General features: G+C 52.0%; 1 protein-coding gene across 3 annotated transcripts in view; it reads left to right on the top strand.

The window, feature by feature from the left end:
* The window catches only part of PPP2R2C (protein phosphatase 2 regulatory subunit Bgamma), a 134,278-nt gene that overhangs the window by 68,069 nt on the left and 42,748 nt on the right, over positions 1-23,461 (top strand). For all 3 annotated transcript variants that reach the window (XM_072802507.1, XM_072802517.1, XM_072802498.1), the window contains exons 2-4: positions 14,252-14,349; positions 16,433-16,598; positions 19,299-19,411. In XM_072802507.1, coding sequence (XP_072658608.1) covers positions 14,252-14,349; positions 16,433-16,598; positions 19,299-19,411 — 377 coding nt within the window. The remainder of the gene's footprint in view (positions 1-14,251; positions 14,350-16,432; positions 16,599-19,298; positions 19,412-23,461) is intronic.

The raw sequence follows: 23,461 nt of genomic DNA, 5'->3' as shown, positions 1-23,461 counted from the left end.
TTGCCTTTTTGTTCTTATTAATGGCTTCTTTCAAAGAGCCAAATTTTAAATTTCGGTAAAGTACAATTTATTCATTTTTTCCCGTCATTCACGCTTATGTCTTGCCTAAGAAATCAAAGCTGCAAGGATTTTCTCCTTTTTTTTCTCTCCTATCTTTTCATCTAGTTTTTTGTAGTTTTAGCTTTTATATTTAGGTCTGTGCCTTAATCCAGTGTCATTTTGTACATGACAACAAGTAAGGGTTGATGTTATTTTTTTTTCCCATACGTTTATTTATGTATTGGGAAGACCATCCTTTCTTCATCGAATTGCCTGGGCACCTTTGGATTTGTGGATCTATTTCTGACTTCATTCTCTTGTTGTGTAGGTGTGTCCTTGAATCAATATCACACTGTCTGATTACTGTGATTTTATAGGAAGTCTTGAAATCAGGTTGGGTAGGGCCTCCAACTTGGCTCTTGTTCTGTAAAACTGTTTTGGCTGCTCTAGACCCTGATCTAACATGAACACATGTTCACTCATTTAATCCTTAATGCCCCCTGAGGCAGATGTGACTATTTAGCCCATTCTACAGTGTTTGCAGCTGGAAGGAGTGTGGGTGTCCTGGGAGTCTGGCTGTCTTCCATGGGTGCCCTGGTCCTGGCGTCCGTGATGCTGGGCTGGGAGGGTGTCCGTGATGTGGGCTTGGAGGCTGGGGTGAGGGTCCTGCTAACTTAGACATGGAGCTTCCAGGGGCTGTTCTGCCCTCGCAGGGCCACGGTGGGGCTGCGAGAGGCATCTTGCTTGGAGGCTAAAGGCTGGGACTGGGGCTAGATTTGGGACCCACATAGGCGTGGATGTGGGGGACTCTGCCCAGGGTGTGGCACACCTGTCTTGTGTCAGAAATTTTGTGCTCAGCCCTGGTTATTAAGTTTTTGGGGATTTTGCAAGCCAGTTGTTAAACTGTGAGTGGTTTGAAGTCTCAGGCTCAGCAAACACACAAATCAGGGTGGTTGCTTCTGTTCGCCCCTAACTCCCTAAAGAGCCAGTGGTCAACCATTTACCAGCACAGCAGGACCTCATCCCCAAGGAGCCTCAGTTTCCCCATCTGTAAGTGGGGGAAAGAGTAATGCTACCCCAAAAGGCCATCACAGCCATTAAGTCAGGTCATAGGTGCGAAGTGCTGGCAGTGATCGTGATGCCAGATTTATTTTTTTTCATCTTTTTTTAAAATTCATTTATTTATGATAGTCACAGAGAGAGAGAGAGAGAGAGGCAGAGACACAGGCAGAGGGAGAAGCAGGCTCCATGCATCAGGAGCCCGATGTGGGATTCGATCCCGGGTCTCCAGGATCGCGCCCTGGGCCAAAGGCAGGCGCTAAACCGCTGTGCCACCCAGGGATCCCCTGTGATGCCAGATTCAAGTCACCATGCTGACCCCACAGCTGGCACCCACACAGCGTTTCCTGGATACAATGTGCTTGAGCCTAGGTTTACCTACATGGAAATGGTAGAATGGCCCAAAGCCCCAGAGCTGCAATGGGGTTAATGCACCATGTGGGTAGGGTTCCTGGCCACTGTCCGGCACCTGGTGGCTCTTAGTGAGTCAGATCCCCCAGGACCCAGGTTCCACCAGGGTTCCTGGACAGACCACAATGGGGATGTCTCCTTGTCCATGGCCTTGGTATTCCAAACAGAATGGCCCTGCCAGCAGCATCACCCAGTCAGCCTCGAGGCCTGGAGAGAGGAACCCCAGGGAAGCCAGGACTCCTTCCTACCAAGGAGTAGGGCAGGGAGCCTTGTGTCCTGAGGATGCTCCTTGCCAGTGAACAAGGTCCCATGGAGGACCAGCAGCAGCAGCAAAATCAGGTACACTCCCTGCTGGCCTTTGCCAGCAGCATCCCACTTCATAGGCACAGTCATGCTCATTTTACAGATGAGGAAAGTGAACCTCTGGACATTGAGCTGCCAGTGGTCCTCAGCCACTGCAGAGCTAGAGCCCATCTGCTGCCAAGGCCATGCCCTCACCTCACTCTCCTCCAACTGTGGGGCACCCCTGATCTCAGGGCTGCAATGGGTATTCCAGCCCCTGTTGTGGGGGTATCCAGGCACTGCCTACACCCTAGCCACACCTTAGCAGGAAAGCACTGTCATCCCACACTGGACCAGGCACCCAAGGGTGGGCCACAGGGCCCTCCCAAGAGGAAGGGGAAGAATGTGTACAGCAAGCATTGTTAGGTGCCTGTTAGGTGCACTGCTGGATTCCTATTGCCTAGCGTGAGGTCTGGCACTTAGTTGGTGGTCAGTAAGTATTCAGTGAATAAACGAATGGTCCCATTTGGGGAAATACAGAAACTCCAGGCTGGCTAAGGGGTTGGGTTTGTGTTGAGAGGGAGAGAGAGAGAGAGGCAGGAGAAGGCAATGGGGAGCCACAGAAGATTTTAAGGAGGGTCATGGTGTGACAGGGTTTCAGCTTCACAAAAGACTCTCTGACCTGGCTGGGCAAAGGCAGGAAACTAATCTTCCAGGAGAGAAGAAGCAATGGCTGGGACCAGGGCAGAGGTGGGAGAGGCGGGCAGAGGGGATGGCCGGCTGTGCCAGCCATGACCTCAGCGCCCAAGCCCTGTGCCCAGCCCTGGAGCAGAGCAGACACAGGTCTGGCAAAGGGATTGGTGGACACGCTGATGTGATGAGGCCCGAAGGGTGTCCTTGTCATCGGGCCATTTGGCCCTGGTTGCCCATCTGCCAGCAGGAGTCAGAGGGACTGGCTGCATCCTGAGCAGCGAAGCCGGGGCCTACAGGCCCCAGGTGCTGGGAGGCCCTGGCCAGCTGGCCCAGCCTGACACTAGTGGTCAGTCTAGGTCAGCACCGGGCCTCCATCCTCCCTTCCACAGCACACTGTCATCCCGGCCCGAGAAAGCACATTGCCATTTCCAGAGCCCTCTAGCATGGGCAGCTCATACCATGACCATTACCATTACACAGTGGGGGGACTGAGACTCAGTGGGGCTCATAGCCAGGTCCCCCAACAGCAAATTCAGCACATCTCAACTCCCCCACCCATGTATTAATTCTTCCCCTATGCCCTTTCTTGCAGCATCCAGATTGTTCTGTTGGTCTGTATGCATAATAACAATGTTCTACTGATTGCAGCTCAATTTTGAGGAGTTTCTTGTCAGGCACCTTTGTATATGTATCTTCAAGTCTGCACAACCAGCCCTGAGAGATGATAGCATGATACCCACTGTGCATGATAGCATGTACCTCGAGGAGCTGAGGCTCAGACAGCCCCAGTGAACTGAGACTCTCTCTCTCACTCCCAAACCTCCCAGCACTTCACCAGTGGCTCACACATCTTGGCACATCACAGAAACTGTCAAAAGGGAAACTCCAGGCACCAGCGATTCTGATCCACTGGATCTGGGAAGGGCCCTGGGTCTGGACAGGATGCTAGGAATCTTCAACTTTAGGAGAGAACCCAGGTGACCGAGCTGTGGGATTTTCCTGGAGCTTATGCTGTGAGGAAGCAGACAGGGAGCAGGTGGTCTGCTCTGGGTCCCTTTCACCCTGCCCCTGTCCCGAGGCCAGCTGCTGGCCCCAGGCCTCCTGGCCACCTTCTGGGACCATTGGGGTCGGATTGAGGGATGATGCCTGGGGCTCTGTTGGAGTCGGATCTGAGGCATTGCCCCTGCTCTGAGCACAAGCTGACCTGGCCCAAAATCAAACCCGGTGGCCTGACCAGGTCCTGCTGACCATAGGCAAGTCCACCGCTGTCCCCACCCTCCCCCAAGGCCATCTGCCTCTGTGCCGGCCAGGCCAACGGCTACCCGGCAGGCGCCCATCTGGCCTGGCAGGGAGAACTGGCAGCCACAGCCCCTGCCCCTTGGGGAGCACCCGTGGAAGAAGCAGCACTCTTCTCCCTTCACTGTGGCTTCCACAGCAGCCCTTTTACCAGCAGAGCTAAGTGCTGCATGGGTCAGGGGCCTCAGGGTGCAGGGACACTCACGGGTTCCCAGCTGCCACTCAAACATTCTGGGGCCTGAGTTTCTGCTTAAAAGGAATAGGACTTGTTCTAGAGAGCATCCTGATCACAGTGAAGTATTTCTCAGCCGAGAAAGGACCGAGCGCTGACCTACGCTACATGTGGATGAACGTCGAGAACACACAGGGTAAAGAGGTCAGACACAGGAGGCCCCAAACTGTCGAAGTGCAGTCCCCAGAGAAGGGACTTTGCGCCCTGAAAGAGCTCATCTCCCTCAGTGAGAGACATACACAAAGGTAGCAGCAGCCATTAATCCTTGTCGCATCGAGGTGCCCCAGCCCAAAATGCTCTGCAGTTTCTGTCACTTGAAATCAAATCCCAAGTCCCCCTGGCCTGCCTCACCCAGGAACCTCACCCAGACTGCCACTCTGATCTCACATCCTGCCCTTGTCACCTTCACACACACACTTCCCTCCTTGCTGATCTGCAGACCAAGCTGACCCCTCCTACCTCTCAGGGCCTTTGCATGTGCTGCCCTTTCCCCCCAATACCTGTGTGGCTCCCTCCCTGGTTTCTTTCAGGTCTCTCCTGAAATGCCCCTCCTCCAGGAAGTCTTCCCTGACTTCCCCAGCTAAAATAGTACCTCCCACCGCTTCCATCCCCTTTACTTTTCATCTTAGCTCCTCCCCTGTCCCCAGAAAAGTGACACATATGTATACAAACATCTGCTTACTCTTTGTGTCCTTCACTAGAGTGAGCTTCCTGCAGGGAGTGTACACTGCAGAGCTCCCCATGTATGGAACACTGCTTGGGATACAGTAGGTACTCAGTTACTATTCTTTCTTTAAATTGAAAACTTTTTTGGGACATGGGGTGGCTCAGCAGTTGGGTGTCTGCCTTTGGCCCGGGGCGTGATCCCGGAGTCCTGGGATCGGGTCCCGCGTTGGGCTCCCTGCATGGAGCCTACTTCTGTCTCTGCCTCTCTCTGTGTCTCTCATGAATAAATAAACAAAATTAAATTAAAAATTGAAAACTTTTTTGGCATCCCTGGGTGGGCCTGAATAAGTTAAATTTCTTATTGTAAAATATACACAAGATAAATGTACCATTTTAAGCATTTTTAAAAAGATTTTATTTATTCATGAGAGACAGAGGCAGAGACACAGGCAGAGGGAGAAGTAGGCTCCCTGTGGTAGCCCGATGTGGGACTCGATCCCAGGACCCGGTGATCATGACCTGAGCCAAAGGCAGATGTTCAACCATAACACTCAGGTGTCCCCCATTTTAAGCATCTTTAAACGTACAACTCAGTGGCATTAACTGCATTTATTAAAAAAAAAACTACACTTATTGTGCCCTGTAACCAACCCCACTGTTCATTTCTAGAACTTTTTCATTGTCCTAAACAGAAACTCTGTGCTTTTTTTTTTTGTCTTTTATCCCACAGTCTGCATTAAAAACACCAAATTCTAGCCAACATGTTCCCTTTAAACAAGAACTTGGATGGGGCAGTGCCTCAATGGTCACCCTTGGGGAGCTGAGTAGCCTCTTGTCACATATGCAGTAATGGTGCAGAAGCCAAATCAGACTGGGCATGTCCCCTTCTGCACCCCCACAGCAGCCTGCTCATGCTGGAGGCCGACAGTGGGGCAGGGGAAGGGGCTGGAGGGTCTTGTGGCTTCTGCTGCTACCCGCCCCCCATGGCAGGGCCACCAGGGAGACAGGCCGCCTCCTAGTTCTGGTGGCTTTGTCCGCTCTGGATGGACCTGGCAAGTGGACACAGCTACCTGTTTTTCTCGTGGGTCCTTCCCCAGCTGTTCTGGAAGTTTCCTGCCAAACATTTTCTCACAGAACCCTTGACCCAGGCAATCACAGCTGTACGTCAGGTGGCTTTCCTCGGCTTCTGGGTGCAGTGGCCTCCCCCTCCTGCATCTTCCTTGCCCTTCTGGAAAGCCAGCAGACAGGCTAAGATGACCAAGGCCAGCTGTCTGCTGTCCCCAGGAAGCACATGGGCACAAGCCATTGTGTCCCCAGCATAGCCAAACCCCAACCCCTGGCTTTCCCAGCCTCGGGCCTGGGTCCCCTCCCCTACTGTCAGGAGGCGTGCTTTGGAGCTCTGCAAAGCCCAAAGAAGGAAGGTATGAGTGGGACCCTCCCCTCAGCACCTGCGTTCTCCCAACAAATGTCTTCACCCACCCCCCACTCCCATCTCTGACCCCTGTAAACGTCTTGAGAAATGCCAGGCTGGGAGTCAAATGCAAGGACTGTGAAGCCACCTGCCTGAGAGTGAGTCCTGGCCCCATACACAACAGGTGGGCAGGTTTTGGAAAGTTATTAATCCACTCTCTGCCTCGGTTTCTTCATCTGTACAATGGGGACGATGGCGTCACTCCTGGGAAGTACCAGAGGGTTAACTGTTACTCTGAGCTGCTCTGGTCCCAGGGCTCAGAGTCCTAGAGCCACACACGGCTGGGTTCTCAGAACTCCTGCTCCCTTTGCTGCCCTGATCCCTGTCATATTGGGCTACTTGGAAGTCCGATGACATTATCCCTGTTATGGAGGAAACTGAGTCTCAGGGGAGAGACTTGCTTTGGGTCACAGGTCAGTGCACAAAGAAGCCTTGAGCCCGACTCTGGTCTTAGAGCCTCTTGTCCTGTTGCCTCCCACTGCCTCGCATCCCCAGGGCCATCACAGGCCACCATGACCCGAAGGAACCGGGTGTCAGCATGGAGGGCTCTGTGGCTCCCCCAGAGATTGGACACTTGGGCTGAGACCTAGAGAATGATCAGAGCTGTCCAGGTGAGCCGGGAAGGGACAGCACTGTGGTCAGAGGCCCCTTGGCAGGGGACGGAGTGTGCACCCACATGAAAATCTAGCGAATAGTTGAGAGCTTGTCCTGATCAGGAAAGTCTTCCCTCTTCAATGACTGCCTCACCTCCAAAAGCAGGCAATCTGCAGAGCAGAGCTGGATGGGGGACCATTCTTTGTTTTAAAGACACTGTGATGCAGCTCTGCCTGGCACCCCCTCTGGTAAGAAACCTTCACAGAGCTCAGTGGCTTTGAACAATAAGCATTTATTTTTGCTGTGGGTCAACTGGGTGTTCTTGCATGTTGGCTGTGCTCACTCCCACATCGGTGGTAGTTTGGTCAGGAAGGCGTCTCTGCTGGTCTTTGCAGGCCGTCTCCCATGTTTGGGGACCAACTGGCTGTAGGCTGGCCCAGGATGGCCTCAGCTGCTGTGGCTCATCCCTGCTGCACTTGCCTGTCATCCTCCGGCAGGCTGGCCTAGGGTTTCGTGGTGGAGCAGGGGGTCCTTATGAAAGAATGCAGCAGCCACAGGGCCTTGTGAGGCCTGGGCTTAGAACCAGCCCCTCTCGTGTCCACCCTATTCTGCTGGCCAAAGCAGGTGACAGGCTCGTGTGGGGTCAAGCATGGGAAACAGGCTCTGCCTTTGGATGGGAAGAGCTGCAGAGTCACACCATAGCAGGTGTGGATCCAGGAAGCCACTCCTCCTGGCTCCTCCAGACCCTGTCGAATCCTGCTGCTCCCCATCCTGAAGTTCCCTCCCCTCCAGCCACATCTTCACCTCCTGCGTGTGGCTCCCTGGACCCTGGATTCCCTTGACAACGTGGCCCCCTCCTCCTAGGGGAGCCCAGAGAAGATACTGGGGAAGCCCCCTTACCATGTCCTGTCCCGGGCTGGTGCCCGCTGCCAGGCCGCCTCTCTCTCACTGAGCTGCCTTCCACGGCAGGCAGACTCCCCTCCCCTCCTCTTTCTGCCTGCACCTCCCACCTCATCAGCCTGATGCCTCTGACAATACTAATTAAAGGCAATGCTCCCATCAGAAGGCTCAGGCTGGGCTTCCCGAGGCCCCCCTCTGCAGTGAGCCCCGACATCTGATGGATCATTAATGGTGTCAGCAGCACTTACAGTGATGGACGGTGAAGGACGAGCAGGGAAGAGGCCCCCCCAACCAAGCATCTTAATCTCCCTGTTGCATTTTCAGGCTTTTGCCAGAGTTTCCAGGGAACTTCCCAGTCCAGGCATAAACCCTAGGAGAACTGTGACTGGGCAGGGATACATTTCCCATCCTACTAGTGCAATAGTTAGGGCTCAGATGGGGTGAGTGATTTGGGGTGGGATCATACAGCAAGCTAGTACTAGGGCTGGGACCAAAATATCTTCTTTTTGCTGTCAGCCATGGTGGGTATCCCAGAGATCACAGGCTGATCCTCCCCTCAGGCTGACCCAGCCCCCCACCCCACCCCAGCTGGAGCCACAGCCCAGGGTGTGTGCAGCCTGCGTCCTTGGGGCTGGCGTGTGCATTACCTCTTGTTTTAGTCCTATTCTCCCTCTTTATTGGTTAGGGAAGCCGAGACAGAGGACTATAGACTCAGTGGCTTAAAACTACAGGGATCCCATCCATCACAATCTGGAGGCTGGAAGACTGAGAGTTAGGTGTCAGCAGGGCTCTGCTTCCTCAGAAACCTCCAGGGAAGCATCTGTTCCAGGCTCTTCCAGCTTCTGGTGGTGGCCGACAATCCCCGACCAATCCCTGATGTTCCTCCCCTTGAAGATGCATCACATCTCTGTCCCTGTTGTCATATGGCCTTCTGATGTGTCTGTGTGTCCCTGTGTCATCACTTAGCCTTCTTATTAGGGCACCAGTCATTGGATTTGGGGCCACCATAATCCAGTATGACCACATCTTCACTTGATCATCTGGGGGTTATGACTTCATCAATTCTTTTGGGGGACACCATTCAACCCACAGCACCATCCCTGGTCCAGCTTCCAGTGTGGAACTGTCACTTGGCTGCTCATGTTGGACACCACCTTTGACCTCTCCCTAAGCCTGCCCTGGGTCACAGTGTGGCTTTCTGGTGTCCTGACCAGGCAGCTCTGGGTCTCTCCTGCCAGGGCTTCATGATGCCCAGTTCTAGGGAGTTAACTGGTGTCTCCTTCTGCCATGGTCCAAGCTGCCTCTTCCAACCCTGCCTTGCCATTTGGGGGACTCCCCAGAGCTGCAGCAGAAGGCAGAGGGGACCTCCCAAGTGAAAGAGCAGCATGGGCTTTCATGGGATTTTTCTTCACCCAAGAAAGGGTGACTGGGAGCACCCACTAGTCATGGGTGGGCTTGGCAGACCTCACTGAGTGGCTGAGCTGGGACACTGAGCTTTTAACCAGTGGCACTCTGAGGTTTTAGCCAGTGGCACCATGAGGCTCTGTGGTGTGGATGCAGGGACATGCCAGAAGTGCACACTGCAGAGGCCCTGCTGCATGTATGACTTTGGGCAAGTGTCTTGCCTCTCAGTGAATCCGTTTCCTTATCTGTAAAGAGAGAATGACAACACAGGATTGTTTTAAAGGTAGATTACAGGTCCACAGAAGAAGGCTTTAACTGAAGTATCTTCCCTTGCTTTTCATTCTTGAAGAATATTTGTAATGGATGCAGAATTGTGGCTCACAGATTTTTAAATTCTCTTTCAGCACTTTGAACATCTTCTGGGCCCCAGAAAATCTTTTTTAAAAGATTTATTTTAGGGAGAGAGCATGCACATGCAAACGGGGGAGGGCAGAGGGAGAGGGCAAGAGAGAATCTGAAGCAGACTCCCCACTGACCATGGAGCCCCACATGGGGCTCGCTCATCCCAGGATCCTGAGGTCATGACCCACATTGAAATAAAGAGCTCTTTGCCCAACTGACTGAGTCACCCAGGTGCCCCTGGACTCCAGTATTTCTGATAAGAAATTAGCAGTCATTTGAGTCCTGGTGCCTCTGAATGTAACATGGTTTTATTCTAGCTACTTACAAAATGTTATCATTATTTTGGTCCTCAGCTGTTTAACAGTTAGGTGTGGTTTTCTTCATAGTTATCCTCTTCAGAGTTGACTGAGCTTCCTAAATGTGTGCATTGATGTCTTTTCCCATTTGGGGGAATTTTGCAGTCATTGTTCTTTGAAGTCTTTCTCCTACTTTATCATCTCTCTCTTCTTCTGGAACTCCACTTACATGTATGTTAGACAATTGATATTGACCTACAGATCCCAGAAGATCTGTTCTTTCTTCTTTAAATTTATTTTCTCTCTATTGTTCATATTGGGTAATTTGTATTGATGTATCTTCAAGTGCACTAAGTCTTTCTTCTGTCGTCTCAAATATTCTGTTAAGCAATTTAATGGTCTTCTATTGCAGATAGCGTATTTTTTAGTTACAGGATGTCTATTTGGTTATTTTCAAAATAGTTTTCTTTCTCTGTTGAAATGTCCTTTCTTTTCATTCAATGGAACAAATTTTCCTTTACATCCTTGAACATAGTTATAATATCTACTTTAAGCTTTTTCATTTGCTAATTCCAACATCCAGGGCATTTTGTGGCCAGTTTCCATCAATTATCCTTATATTAAGTATGGGTGATGTGTTCCTATTTCTTTGTGTGCCTTCATATAATTTTGGATTATATACTAAGCATTGGGAATGATAACATTGTAGAGATTCTAGACATTTATTACATCATTTTTGTAGCATTTTTGTCTTATTTTATCTTATGAACAGTTAACTTGGTTGAACTCAACTGCAGACCCCATCTCTGGGGTGATAGGCAGCAACACAAACCCCTGTTCATCTCTTTTAGCCTTAGTGGGGCTGCTGATCTGTCATGTGCATGAATGTTTTTGTGACTAAAGTTTTGGGCAGAGTTTCTGTGCTGCTTTTGGGGACCTCCCCTGGGCATCCCATTTCTGGAATTTACTTCCTCACTTTTTAGCTACTACTGGAGCTTCCCCAGCCTCTGTGACCTAGTTTATTGAGCCTTAAGAGTAGGACTTTCTACCTGAGTTTCAGCAGCTACATGCACACACAGAGGCCTGTCCTCAGAGTAAAAGCCATGAAAATGGCTCACTGGGTAAGTTTCAATTGCTAATTTTCCTGCAGATTCCACCTGCATTTGGTCCCCTCCTGTGCCTTCAGGTAGTTAGGTTTTGTTGTTTTTCTGTTCAGGCTTTATAGTTGTGATTGGTGAGGGAGTTGATCCAACAGGAGCCATCAGGCTATTACCAGAAGCAAAAACTCATGTGGAGAGATTTAGAACAGAGTGCCTGGCAAATGAGCACGTAAACATGTGAGTTTTGACCACATTGCTAAGTTCCCTTCTGTGGTCAAGATGAGAAGCAACATGGACGCAGACACACCCGTAGGAAGGGGTCCACATTCAATGAGGGGCACACAGTAGACATGAGACTGTAGTTGTAGGAGAGACCACCGAACTGGGGGGCAAGGGAACTCTCTAGGAAGGCTTCCTGGAGGAGGTGGTATTGGAACTGGACATGTGTCAGACATTCCAAGATGAGAGAATAGACTTTCTGATTTCAAAGTTTTATTGATGAGAATTTTAGCTTTCAGGGGAGGCAATCTTTCCTAAGGTAAACCCTAGAAGATGCTTCCTGTTGCAATGAATAGATGTGAAACATCTACCAGCCCCAAGGCCTGAGGAAGCAATGTCATGGTCTGCTTACTCCATAAGTGTTCGTAGGATGGAACTAGTACAGTGCTGGAGGTCAAAACTTCCAAACCTGCACAGTGAAGTTGAACCACCATTCATCTTGCACACACACTTCTGAGCTAGCTACTGGGAAGTCTGTGGAAGCCAGAAGCGAGGATGAGAAGAAGCTTCAGTTTCCTATCCAATATATTTGTTAACTCATTGTTCCTCAGAGTCATAATCCTTCCTCCCTGACCCTCACACCCTAGAGCCCCTATGGAGCTTCTGACCCGGAGCAGACTCTATTATAGCCATGCTACAAAACTGAGGCTCAGAGAAGTTATGTGACCAACTCAAGGCCACCCAGCCAAGGCTCTATAGCCAGGACTCCCACCCAGGACTTCCCACCAGCTTGCAAGCAGCTCAGGAGGTTGTCCTGCTGCAGGGGCTTCCGTCTCTCCAGCTGCGGATGGAAATAATAGTGGTATCTCCCTCAGGGGCTGGAGTGAGTTTCAAAGGAGGCTACGGATGGGAAACTGACACATAAATTGTAAATTGCCTGTAGATGTTAGTGTCTGTTACTGTGGTAACCGCCCAGCATTTATGGACTGCATGCACTCTGGGTACCAGTGGTCACATTGGTATTTTAATTTAATAGCATTTTATTTTTCCATCGTAAAAATAATATAAATTATGCATACATCCAAACTCATAAAATTGTACATATTAAAGATGTGTGTATATCTATTATATCCTAATAAAGCTGTTAAAAATTACATTTGTTAAAAATTACATTTGATACAGAAAATCAAGAAAAGATAGGAAAGCAGAAAAAGAAGCAAAAATATTTTATTTTGGCCATCCCAGAGCACCCTCTGCTCATGTGGTGGGTGGTCAGTTTTCAGCTTTTCTTCCTCTGCCCATTGTATTTGCTATTTAACACGGCTGTGATCACTGGTCTATATAATTAAAAACATTTTATATACAATTTTACGTCCTGCTCTCTGCCCCTTGGGGGTGCTCATAGAGGAGCAGGAACGGGCTGTCCGCCCGGGAACCCAGCAGTGTGGGGCTCTGGCTCCAGTTCATCTTTGCTGGTGGTTGGGCGGGTCGCCCCGTGGAGGACCATACGCACTCCCAGCTCTGTGCTCAGCACACGTTTACTCGCTCCCAGACCGCTGCTCTCCTTGTCTTGTTTTTCTAAGTTCAATGAAATGTGCTTTTATCTTGATCAATGAAAATATCCAGCCCATCATCCTGCTTCTAAACCACCTTCTCTCCTGTTTTCTTTTGCTGTTGGAGCTGGCAGTTACCTATGGCTCAGAAGCCCGTGCAAGCCAGAAGCTGCCTCTGAAAGGCACTAACTGGCAAAGCAAAAGGCGTTTATTGAACAGGAATGTGCAAATCAGTCAAGGGCTTGAGATGAGAAATGGTCGGGACTTTTGAGAAGCAGCAAGGGGCCCAGCCTGAGTGGAAGAGCGAGGTGGGCAGGAGGGGAGATGAGGCTGGGGGAGAGAGTGAAAAACACAAAACTCAGTGGGTTCAACAATGAACATTTTTTCTCACGCACCTGCTGATCCCGCTGATCTGGGCTGGGCTAGGCTGGGCTGCGTGAACGGGTGGGCAGGGGCCCTGCTCAGGGCTGGCATGGCTGGTGACTCAGCTGTATTCGTCCCCCTCCTCCTGGGCAGGTCCTTCTGGCAGTGGCAGGGGCTGGATGGTGGCTTGTCTGCTGGTGTCCCATAGGCCAAAGCAAATGACATGGCCAACCCCAGAGTCAGGGAGTGTGGTGGGGGTGGGGGTTGGGGTGATCGCCCAGCCTTGGATGGGAGGCAGGGCCAGGTTGTGTGCAGATACAGGAGAAGGGTAAAGGTCTGGGCTTCTGATGTGGTCTGCTCCGGGGACTGCAGACCATTCAGGTTTTAGACCACTCTGAGACCTTTGCTTTACTCCCAGGTCAAATGTAGATTTGATCTAAAGGGTTTCAGGCAGGCTTCCTCTTGCTCTGCTGGGGTTAGCTTATAGCTGGGGCAGGGAGGAAGCGAAGAGATTCTTTAGGGGGCTCTTGGAATCTTCCAGGTGAGAAGTGGGGAGATACGGGTGGAATCCGGATATAATGCAATGGCCGAGCTACTAGGATTAGATGTGGCACACAGAGAGGGAGACAGAGAAAGGGGTCAGAGAGACTCTAAGGCTTGGGTCTGAGCCAGGGGAGAATGGAGCTGCCACCACCTGAGGGGGACGCTGCCCAGAAGGGCTTTGGGAGGGAACATCATCTGGTTTGGGGGATCATTGGAGGGTTTCGGGCAGAGCACACCGTGACTCAGGAGGCAAACCACCCTGGTGGCTGTAGGGGAATGGAGTGGGGGCAGTGATCAGAGCTGTGGTTTGTTTGAAAGTAGCTCCACTGTGCTAAACCTGGATCAGAGATCCTGGTGCCTACAGAGTCCAGGCCAGGAATGTGAAGATTACAGGGTCCCACCGATGAGGAGCCCATGGCCCTGGTGGCCTCCAGAGTAGGGCTAATGTCAGATTTGTGGCCCGGCCACCTGGTCAGCACATAAACCCCCATGCTGCTTAGGGAAACAAGAGAAGGAGGAAGGAGACAGAGGGAAGGTCTCTGTCCTCAGCCAGCCAGGAGGGGATGGGAAACCACCAGCCCCTCAGTAGTGCTCCTGACTCCTTGGGCCCCTGCTTCTGGATGGTGGCCCAAGGGTGCAGGCTCTGGGTAGTGGGCAGGCTCAGTTCTGTTGAGCTGCAGAGTACTGGGGTCCTAATGAGCCACACCTTCCTGTCTCTCCCCCTACAGCCGATATCATCTCTACCGTTGAGTTCAACCACACCGGAGAGCTGCTGGCCACAGGCGACAAGGGTGGCCGGGTTGTCATCTTCCAGCGGGAGCCGGAGGTGCGGCGGGACCTGGTGGTGGCGGGAGGGGGGTCACACCCAACCCAGGCCTTCGCTTGCTCTGTCCTGGACCCCAGGAATGCATTCAGGACAGGCAGGGCCACCTGCTGCCCTGGGCTAAGCCTCCAATTACTGCCCTCCACATGGGTGAGCCGGTACAGACCCGGCCAGAGGTGGGGGGACAGGAGGACTGAGTTTTCTGCAGCTGTGGGGCTGCCTTAAGGCTGGGGTTGGCCATTTGGCTCAATCCCAGGCTCACTCTCGCGAGGCTGGTTGTCCAACAGAATTCCAGGTAAGATGAGAGCAGCCTGGAACAATCCCCCCAGCGGCGCTGTTTCTGAACTGCTGCAAGAGCCTCATGACAAAAAAGCCCCTGCTGGTTGAGCACCTACTATGTGCCATAACCTTGCTATGTCCTCTACATACTTTTCTCATTTACTCTCCACTGCCCACCTCAGAAGGTGGAGACCAACACCCATTTTACAGATGAGGACACTTGGAGAAGTCCCCCCAGCTGGTGAGCAAAGATGAGGGACCGAAACCAAGACCATGTGTTCTGTTGCTTACAAACCACCCTGCCCCAGAGAGGGGACGACTCACACACCTGGGGATTAGATGCTGAAGACAGGATGGTGAAAACCAAGGAGGTGGAAGATGGGGCAGCGGGGAGGGAGAGGGAAGAGGGGTGAGGAGTGAGAAGCAAAGCAGGAAGGAGGGGATGGGGAGGGCAGGGGAGATGTTGCAGACGCATCCCTGCCCCATTCAATTCCAGAGTGCCTGTTCCTTGAGGTTTGTCCTTGAGGTCTGTCCTTAGCTGTGTGCCCCCCACCGTAACCTCCCTCACCACAACCCCGGTGGTGCCAGTAGGTGCTGTTGGCATCCTCATGCCGCAGGGGAGACCAGATCTCAGAGCGAGTGCCGTAGCTGAGCAAGGACCATAAGCCAGAAAGCGGACAGCTGAGAATGGGTTACCCAAGCACCGTCCTGTGGCCGGAGTGTGCCGATTTCACGAGAAGGACCAGGGTATAGCCCACCAGGGATTGCAAAGCCAAGCCTCCTTTTTGCAGAAAGAAATTAAATGGGAAGATGCAAGTTTCTCAACTTTGGGATTTTTCTCCTTTAATCTTTTTTCTCTATTCTGGTCCCAGTGACCTTAGTCGTAGACCATGCTCATGGCTGATAAAGGGAATTAGAGGCAACCGTACAGAACTCGAAAGCTTTCCAGAAGCAGGACAGATGTAGAAACTTAGCAATACATGCTTTTAGAAAAAAAAATAACAGGAAACTTGAGATTGTGCTTGGTTGAATGTCTCTGTTTTGCTCCCAGGCAGGTTATACATCAGGTTGAAGCTCCATATTGCCACAAACTCTGAACTTGTCTACTGTGAAAGCCCTCCCTGTGCCCACGATGGACTCACCACTGTTTTGAGGGCTCTATCAAGAGGGCCCTTGTGATTAGGAACTCTGCTGCCTAAACCTATGGAGGGGGGACGATGGTCTATCTCCAGTCTGACATTCTAGAATGTTCTGCCTCAGTGTAAAATCTGTTCTGTAACGCATGCATTCCTTGAGTCACGACCAGGTCAGACACTCAACTGGAGGAATAGGACAGAGTCTTGGCCTTGGTGTCAGACAGACCTTAGAGGGGCAAGTGGCAGCACTTAGTGGACACATGGCCTTGAGGAGGGTGGTCAGTTCACCCCCGAGTCTCCACTTTCTCATCTGTAAAATGGGGAGAATCACAGTGCCCACTGCCAACGGGCTGTGTAGATGGAACAAGATGTGGAGTGAGAAGCACTCAGCTCAGCACCCAGCACATAGTAGGTGCTCAGTAAACATGAGCCGGCCTGGTTGTTGTTGTTTTTACTCACTGGACTGAGGAGGGGACGAAGCTTGGCCACAGCCACGTGGCAAGTTATTGTTCACTTAAATTACAGAGCTTCCTCTAACCCTGGCATCGGATCCACCAGCACTTCTGGACACGGGTCTGCCAGTGGCGTCAGGCCCTCTGAGGGTTTGGTCAGGGGTGCGTACTCCCCTGCCATCCTGGAGCTCAGGCCCCCTTGTCTGGCTTCTCTTGCAGAGTAAAAATGCACCTCACAGCCAGGGCGAGTATGACGTCTACAGCACCTTCCAGAGCCACGAGCCGGAGTTTGACTATCTCAAGAGTCTGGAGATAGAGGAAAAAATCAACAAGATCAAGTGGCTTCCGCAGCAGAATGCCGCCCACTCCCTGCTGTCCACCAACGGTGAGGGGCCTGTGCGGGGGCGCTATCACCGCTGGCTGTCAAATGTTCTTTTCCAGCTCACTTATATCATGAGCATATTTCTAGGTCCTGAGAGCTCAAAAATAATATTTTGAGCAGCAAGAAGATTCCACTCAGTGACCATCCTGGGGCTTCCTCAGTCTTGGCCCACAGGGGGACATGAGGCTCGTTTGCACTGCTGCAGGTGGCTGCTCCGGGAACATCTCTGTGATTACTGTTCTTTGGGGGGTGGAAGGAGCTTTGTATTCCTGATGAAGGAGGCAAACATAACTGCTCTGGAATCCTGGAGCAGCCCCGGGTGGGGTTGTCACTCAGCTGTGTGGGCTGGGCTACGGGACAGGCGTGGGTTTAGGAGCCTGGCTGGCCACTTGACCATTCTGCCCCAGAGAGAGCGCATACACCCCCAGACCTCAGGTACTCCCCTGGCCAGACTCCTGCTATGCTGTCGCCCACCCAGCATGGCTCCCGAGGCCAGAGGCTCTGCTTCCCCCTGCTCCCCGTCCTGCATCTCTTGCCCCTGTCATCAGTGGTGAGACATCACCACCATCCTGGACAGGCTTGGACTCCATCCCTGCCTGGTGGCCTTGGTGCACTGGCTTTGCTTCCCTGAGCCTTGGTTCCCTCCTCACCTGTGTGGCAATGTGGACACAGCTCCCTGGGCTGTGATGAGGGGTCATGGGACACACTGAGCCAGCACCTGAGACCAGCCAGCCCTGCTGTGAGTCACGTGTATAAGTGTGTCAACCTCACAATGTGATGCCACCTGCCTTCCCTGACAGAGCATCTGTGAAGGCATCCTTCAAACTGCTCGGACTCAACCCTACCAGCCCACCCTTATGCCTGAAGGCTGCTCTCTCTGTCCCTCACCTGGCCAACCCCTTCCTCGTCCCTTAGACCTCTACTGGAATTCCCTTCCCCCCTGAGCCTTCATGGACTTCTCAGCTGAGCCTACTCTTCCTCCTGCAGGCAATCCTGGCCCCTTCAGGCCCCTCCTAACCCTAGGCCTGACCCCTGGGCTCCTGCTGTTCTCATCCTTCACCATGGCAGGTGCAGGATCTGAGATCCTCAGGGCGCTTAGCATGGGGCCATGCTCAGCCATTGGGGAACCTTCCCTGCATGGCAGCAGGGGCACTGAATACTCTCCCCCCGCCACCAAGGATAAGAGCCCCTCATGTGGTTCACATCCTGGCCCTGCCACTTTCACATCATGGAGGCATTGGGAGGATGAAATGACACGAGGCCATCATGGGTTAGAACAGGGTCAGTGCTTCCTGAGCCACACAAATGTGCAGCTTTTACTTGAACCATGGAAGTGGGACGTGTTGTTCTCTTCCTGCCCCTCTGGGGAGAGGGTCAGCTTCAGGGGCTCCCTATACCCTCACTCCCCCTCAAAGCTTCTTTACTCCAGGTTTAAATCCCATCTTTCTTAATGTCATATCCTACGTATATATCAAGGGTTTAATCAATACCAGTTGTCTCCGTCTTCCTTCTGAGCATGGCTGTGTTTGTTTTGGCTGCAGTAGCAGTCAGGGTTCTCTGAAGAAACAGGACCCAGGACAGATACGATGAGCATATGTGTGTGTGTAGGTGTGTAGGTAGGGATGTACATGTTGATAGAGATATATGGGAAGAGGCTTATTTTAAATTGTCTCACATGATTGTGGGGGCTGGCAAATCCAAAATTTGCAGGGCTGGTTGGAAGGCTGAAGATCCAGGGAAGAGCTGATGTTGCAGCTTGAGTCTGAAGGCCATCTGCTGGCAGCACTCCCTCTTTGTGGGGGAAGGTTAGTCTTTTGTCTTTAAGGCCTTCAACTGATTAGATGAGGCCCACCTGCAGTATAGAGAGCAGTCTGCTTCACTCTATAGATTTTTTCCTTTTGTGTGTGTGTGTGTGTGCGTGTGTGGTTTAACAAAGGTTTATTTTTCATTCCCATAAAGTCCATCTCAGGGCTGTGGGACTCTCCAGAACAACTGCTCTCCATATGGGGGCTCAGCATTCCAAACTATGTTGAGTTTCCATCCCCTGTTTCTATATGGGCTTCCACAACTGAGGCAGGAAAGCACTAGAGTCTTGCAACAACAAATTAAGGCTTCATTCAGCCCGCACCCTAGGGATGTAAGTGTTAATGCCACCTGAAAAAAAAAAAAAAACACAAAAAACCTTCACAGCAACACCCGTCTGTGTTTAACCAAATATCTGGGTGGCTTGGCTTCTCTGCACTGACACATAGATGAACCATCACAGCCACTAGGTTACTCTTCTGCTGTTCATGGCTGGAGGCCAGAGAAGGGAGGTCACTGGGAAGCTGCCCCCTGCAGGGTCTGGAGGTAGCTCAGAAATCGCCAATGGGTTACCCTCTCTTTGTCTGCTGCTGCAGGACTTTAAAAAGTAGGAAGCCACATCTGTCTATTCTTTCTGGAAGAGGGTTTAGTTAGGGTGTGCTAGCTGCCCTCACAGGCACCTTCCTTTTGGACCTAGCAGTTCCACCTTTGGGATCGGTTGTGAGGAACCAGAGAATGCAGCCATGTTCATGCATGGGTACACAGAAGGAGAAAGACCCCGCATGTCCAAGAGCACGCTAACAGCCCAGTAATTCCTGGCTCAGCATGCCCCTGTCTCGTGGACTGTTCTCTGGGCTTGGGTTAATTCTTCATCTTGTCTCATTTGCTCTGTTTTTAAAGACAAAACTATCAAATTATGGAAGATTACCGAACGAGATAAAAGGCCCGAGGGCTATAACCTAAAAGATGAAGAAGGAAAGCTTAAGGACCTGTCCACGGTGACGTCATTGCAGGTAAGATGTGGCACACAGAAGATTCCGGCAAGTGGGAAGCAGTGTGTGCTGCTTTTATGAAACAGTAAGACTATAGGACTTGAAGGGCCTTTGAGATTTGAGCCAGAGCCAGCTTCAGGGCCTGGCAGGGCTACTTATGTGTAAGGTGGCCACAGGCTTTTATCTGCTCCAAGCCTTGGTCTCCTTGTGAGCATAGCAGGGACAGTCATCTTCCTCCCGGGCTGATGTGTGTCTATAAAGCATTCTTCAGCTGCAAGTGCAGGTGCAGAGCAAGTACTAGAACCCCTCGCTGCACCAAGAGGGAAACCGAGTCCCAAAGAGAAGCAGCCGGTCCCCCCACAGCCACTCAGTTGTATGAGTGGTGGAGCCAGGACGAAGAATCTATGGGCCAGACTTTGTGGATTCAAAGCCCTTTTGTTGAGGGCCCGAGAGAGGCTTGGAACCCGTGATTCTTGTGGCCTCTACAGAGGCTCAGCCAGAAGGTTGGCTATTGTTTTAAAAGAGGCTAGGAGGGTTGAGCTACAGGGCCATGCTGAAGCACACTCTCATCCACACATGATTAAAAGGCAAAAGAACTCCTCTTTTTTCCAGGGGAGGGGCTATGAGACGTGGCAGAAAGAGTTCTGGAGTCCCAGGATCTGCGTTCCAATCCTGCCTCGGCCACCTCCTGGTGGTGTGCCCTTGGGCAAGGCTCTTGGCCTCCATAAGCCTCCGACTCCCCATCTGGAGTGAGATAAACACTCCTTGTGGCGAGCCTGTGTCTTCCAAGCCCTTTGCCTATAGTAGTAACTCAATCCTCCCTGAAGTCTTAGAAAAGGGGCACATGATTATCAACCCCATTTTACAGATGAAATGAGAGCTGGGATCCAAACCCAGGAAGTCCGGCTCCAGGGTTGGCATCTCAGGCTCCCCTGTGAAGTGGGAACGAGGTTCCAGCTTCACAGGAAGGCCATGGGGGTGCTCCGTGGTGTCCTGCTGGAAGACTCCATGAAAGTTCACCCCCATCCTTCTCCAGCAGGGCAGAAGTAGACTGAGGCCACCTTGTCTATGTCTGGCTTGCAGATCGGAGCCTGGAACACAGTGGGTGCCCCCCTCACGTCTGTTGGAGGTCATGCCGGGGCACAGCTTATTTGGATGCATTCATTCATCGCACACTTACTGAGTGCCCACTTTGAGCCCAGCCCTGGGAGACCTCTCAGGGAAACAGAGCGGTTGGGGGCGAGATTGGGTCCGAGTCTTAGTGTCCCTGCTCCTGGGACAGTCCTGGCTCCGAGGAGGCAGCCCAAGTCCCATGAATGAGCATCATGGGTACTGTTCTCTTCAGCTCCCATTTCCATGTTCTAGCCAGTTTGAAAAGGTGGGGTCACATCCCAGGAACTGCCTGTCCTCCTGGGAGAGGAGGACCAACTCACAGCTATGAGTGTGCACCACTCTGGGGCTGCGGGGGGACAGTGGCGAGGCCTAGCGCAGGGGTGTTAGCTCCTGCCCTGGGCTCCCCGACTGCTCCCAGAGCCACCCAAGGCTTGTAAGGCGCGTAGGCAGGGCCCTGCCCTAGGCCTAGGTTTCCTCACCAGCCAAATGGGGATGAGGACTCACTTTCCCCAAAACAGCTTAGCGTACGCGCTCACTACATGGCCAGCCTATTGTCGTAAATACGAAACGGTAATCAGTGTTGTTCTTGAGATGGAGAAATAAATGTTTAAACATATCCGCCTCTAAATGACTGGCAAATTGTGCAAATAAATTCTGAGAAAGCTAGAACACAGAAAGGAGGCCAATTAGCTTCCACGCTGAGTAATGGGAGTGACGTGCCCCACCCCCGCCCCACCCCCAGCCCCCAGGAAGTTTATGAGGCTTTCATCTAGTGGGAAGGATGCAATTATCACCTCTTGATGGGCCTGGCATTTGCGGCAGCGCTGGTGGCCCACGGGAATCCATTTATTTCCCTCCCAGCGTCAGAGACTTTGCTCTGTGTCTCACTTACGCCTCAAGGCGGCCCTTGACCTTCCCGCTGAGGCTGGAGGAGGAGGAAGGGAGAGAGAATGGGGGCACCTGGGCCTTTCCTGCTCTCGCCTTTTCCTTGTCTCCTCCTGTGTCCCGAAGCCACCCAGCCACGTGCAGCTCTTCCCCAATCCCTGCCGAGCTCACTGGAGGCTTGGGCTGTTACTCACTGACAAGTGGCTCTGCGCTAGACCTCTTCTAGATCCCTGGATTTCAGAGGTGGGCCAGGGTAGGCTGAGTCCTTGACCCCAAAGTGTCCCCAGCCCCCCAAGGAAACAGACATGGGGTCACCCAACCTTGGTGGTCAGTACTGGGCAGATGGACACACAAGGGAGGCCTTTCTCCACCTTGTTGATTTGGCGAACTCCTATTCATCCTTTAAAACCCTATTAGCCTTCTCCTCTGTAAAGCCGTTTCTAGGCAAGTCAGATAAGAAACCTCATCCTGCTTCTGTGCATTCTAGCTTTTTGTATCTCACAGTGTTCTGTCATTAATGTTTAGGTTCCTGCTTCTCACCTTAATTAGACCAGGGCTTCTAGAAGTGTTGGGGGAGGGGAGGTGTTTTATTCACAAGACACTCAAACCTTCATGGCGAATTTATTTTCACTCTTCCTCTCCTCTGTTCTTTTAATGGCTTTGAAATATGGTTTGGGGATGGCAGTGACTGACTGGAGCCCTGGGTGTAGGTCAGGGCTGCCGGGAGGAAGTGATGTTGCCAGAAGGAGGGAAGGCAGACTGAGATCCAAGCCTTTGCTAGGCCAGTTATGCTCTGACCTTCTCCAGGAACAGGTGTGACTTGAGAGAGTCCAGGGGCCTAGGGGGTGGGGGGAGCTGGGGAGGCAGTGGCTGTGCCTTGAGGCAAGGGAAGGGAAGATTAGGAGCTGACTTAGAAGCCCTCACACAGCCACATGGGTTCCAGCCTGGGCCCTGCCCCTATCACTTCCTGAGGAGGAGATCGGGCACTACTTCTGGCTGCAACCTAGCCCTATATGGGTCTCCATTCTCAGGGCACTGGACCTGCAGGAACTCGTGGGGTCCTCACAGAAGCCCTTGAGCAGGTGCCAGCGTACCCCTCCTCAGAGCTAAGGAAACTGAGGCCCAGGGATGCCTGGGTGGCTCAACAGTTGAGCATCTGCCTTCAGCTCAGGGCGTGATCCCAGGGTCCTGGGATCGAGTCCTGCATCAGGCTCCCTGTATGGAGCCTGCTTCTCCCTCTGCCTGTGTCTGACTCTCTCTGTGTCTCTCATGAATAAATAAATAAAATCTTTTTTAAAAAAAGAAAGAAATTAAAAAACTAAGGCCCAGAGTAGTGAGGTCCCCAGTGAGGGTAACCCTAGTGGGCAGCAGGGCAGTAGGGTTTCAAGTATCCGCCTTTCCAACAGGATGCTCTGAGGGGTGGTCGTCCCTGGCTCTGCATTTCCTGGCTCTGTGACTTCGACATGTCAGGTCATCTTGGCATGCAGTCTTCCCACCCAGGATGGGATGGCCATGCCCGTCCCCATTTCCTGAGCAGAGTCTGGGCCAAGCCTGGGAGAGATTGATGCAGCCATGTCCATCTGTCTGCCTATCTCCAGACCTTCAAAGACCTCGCAGTTTCCTGGGATGGGGTGTTGTGCCCGACGCACAGTGCAACATATGCTATGAGCCTTGATACAGATGTGTGCAGTGTGGTGGGGGTGAGCAGGCCTGGGGCCCCACTCTCAGGGCAGGCTGTAATCTGAGGGGCTGTTGCTTCTAGGCCCTGCCGGAGGAGTCCGTTAACTAAGTGTTCACAGGGTGAACATTCCAGGCAGAGAATGTGGAAGAAAGCAAAAGCATAGTACCCAGTGCTGTCCAGGGACTTGTCACACCAACCCTCCAGGGTGGACTTTGTATGAGTTAGGCAAACAGCAGCTGTAAAAAAAAAAAAAAACCCCGGCATCGCAGGGCGGAACACATAGAAATGTATTCCTCACTCACAGAAAGGTCCAGGATCGGTGTTCCTGGTTGACCCATGACTCTCCTGCAGGGATGCAGGGTCCTTCCATCCCATGGGCCTTCATTCCTAAT

The sequence above is a fragment of the Canis lupus genome, chromosome 2 (assembly GCF_048164855.1).
Source record: "Canis lupus baileyi chromosome 2, mCanLup2.hap1, whole genome shotgun sequence".
NCBI classification, from domain to species: Eukaryota; Metazoa; Chordata; class Mammalia; order Carnivora; family Canidae; genus Canis; species Canis lupus.
This window is presented reverse-complemented; position numbering and strand designations above follow the sequence as displayed.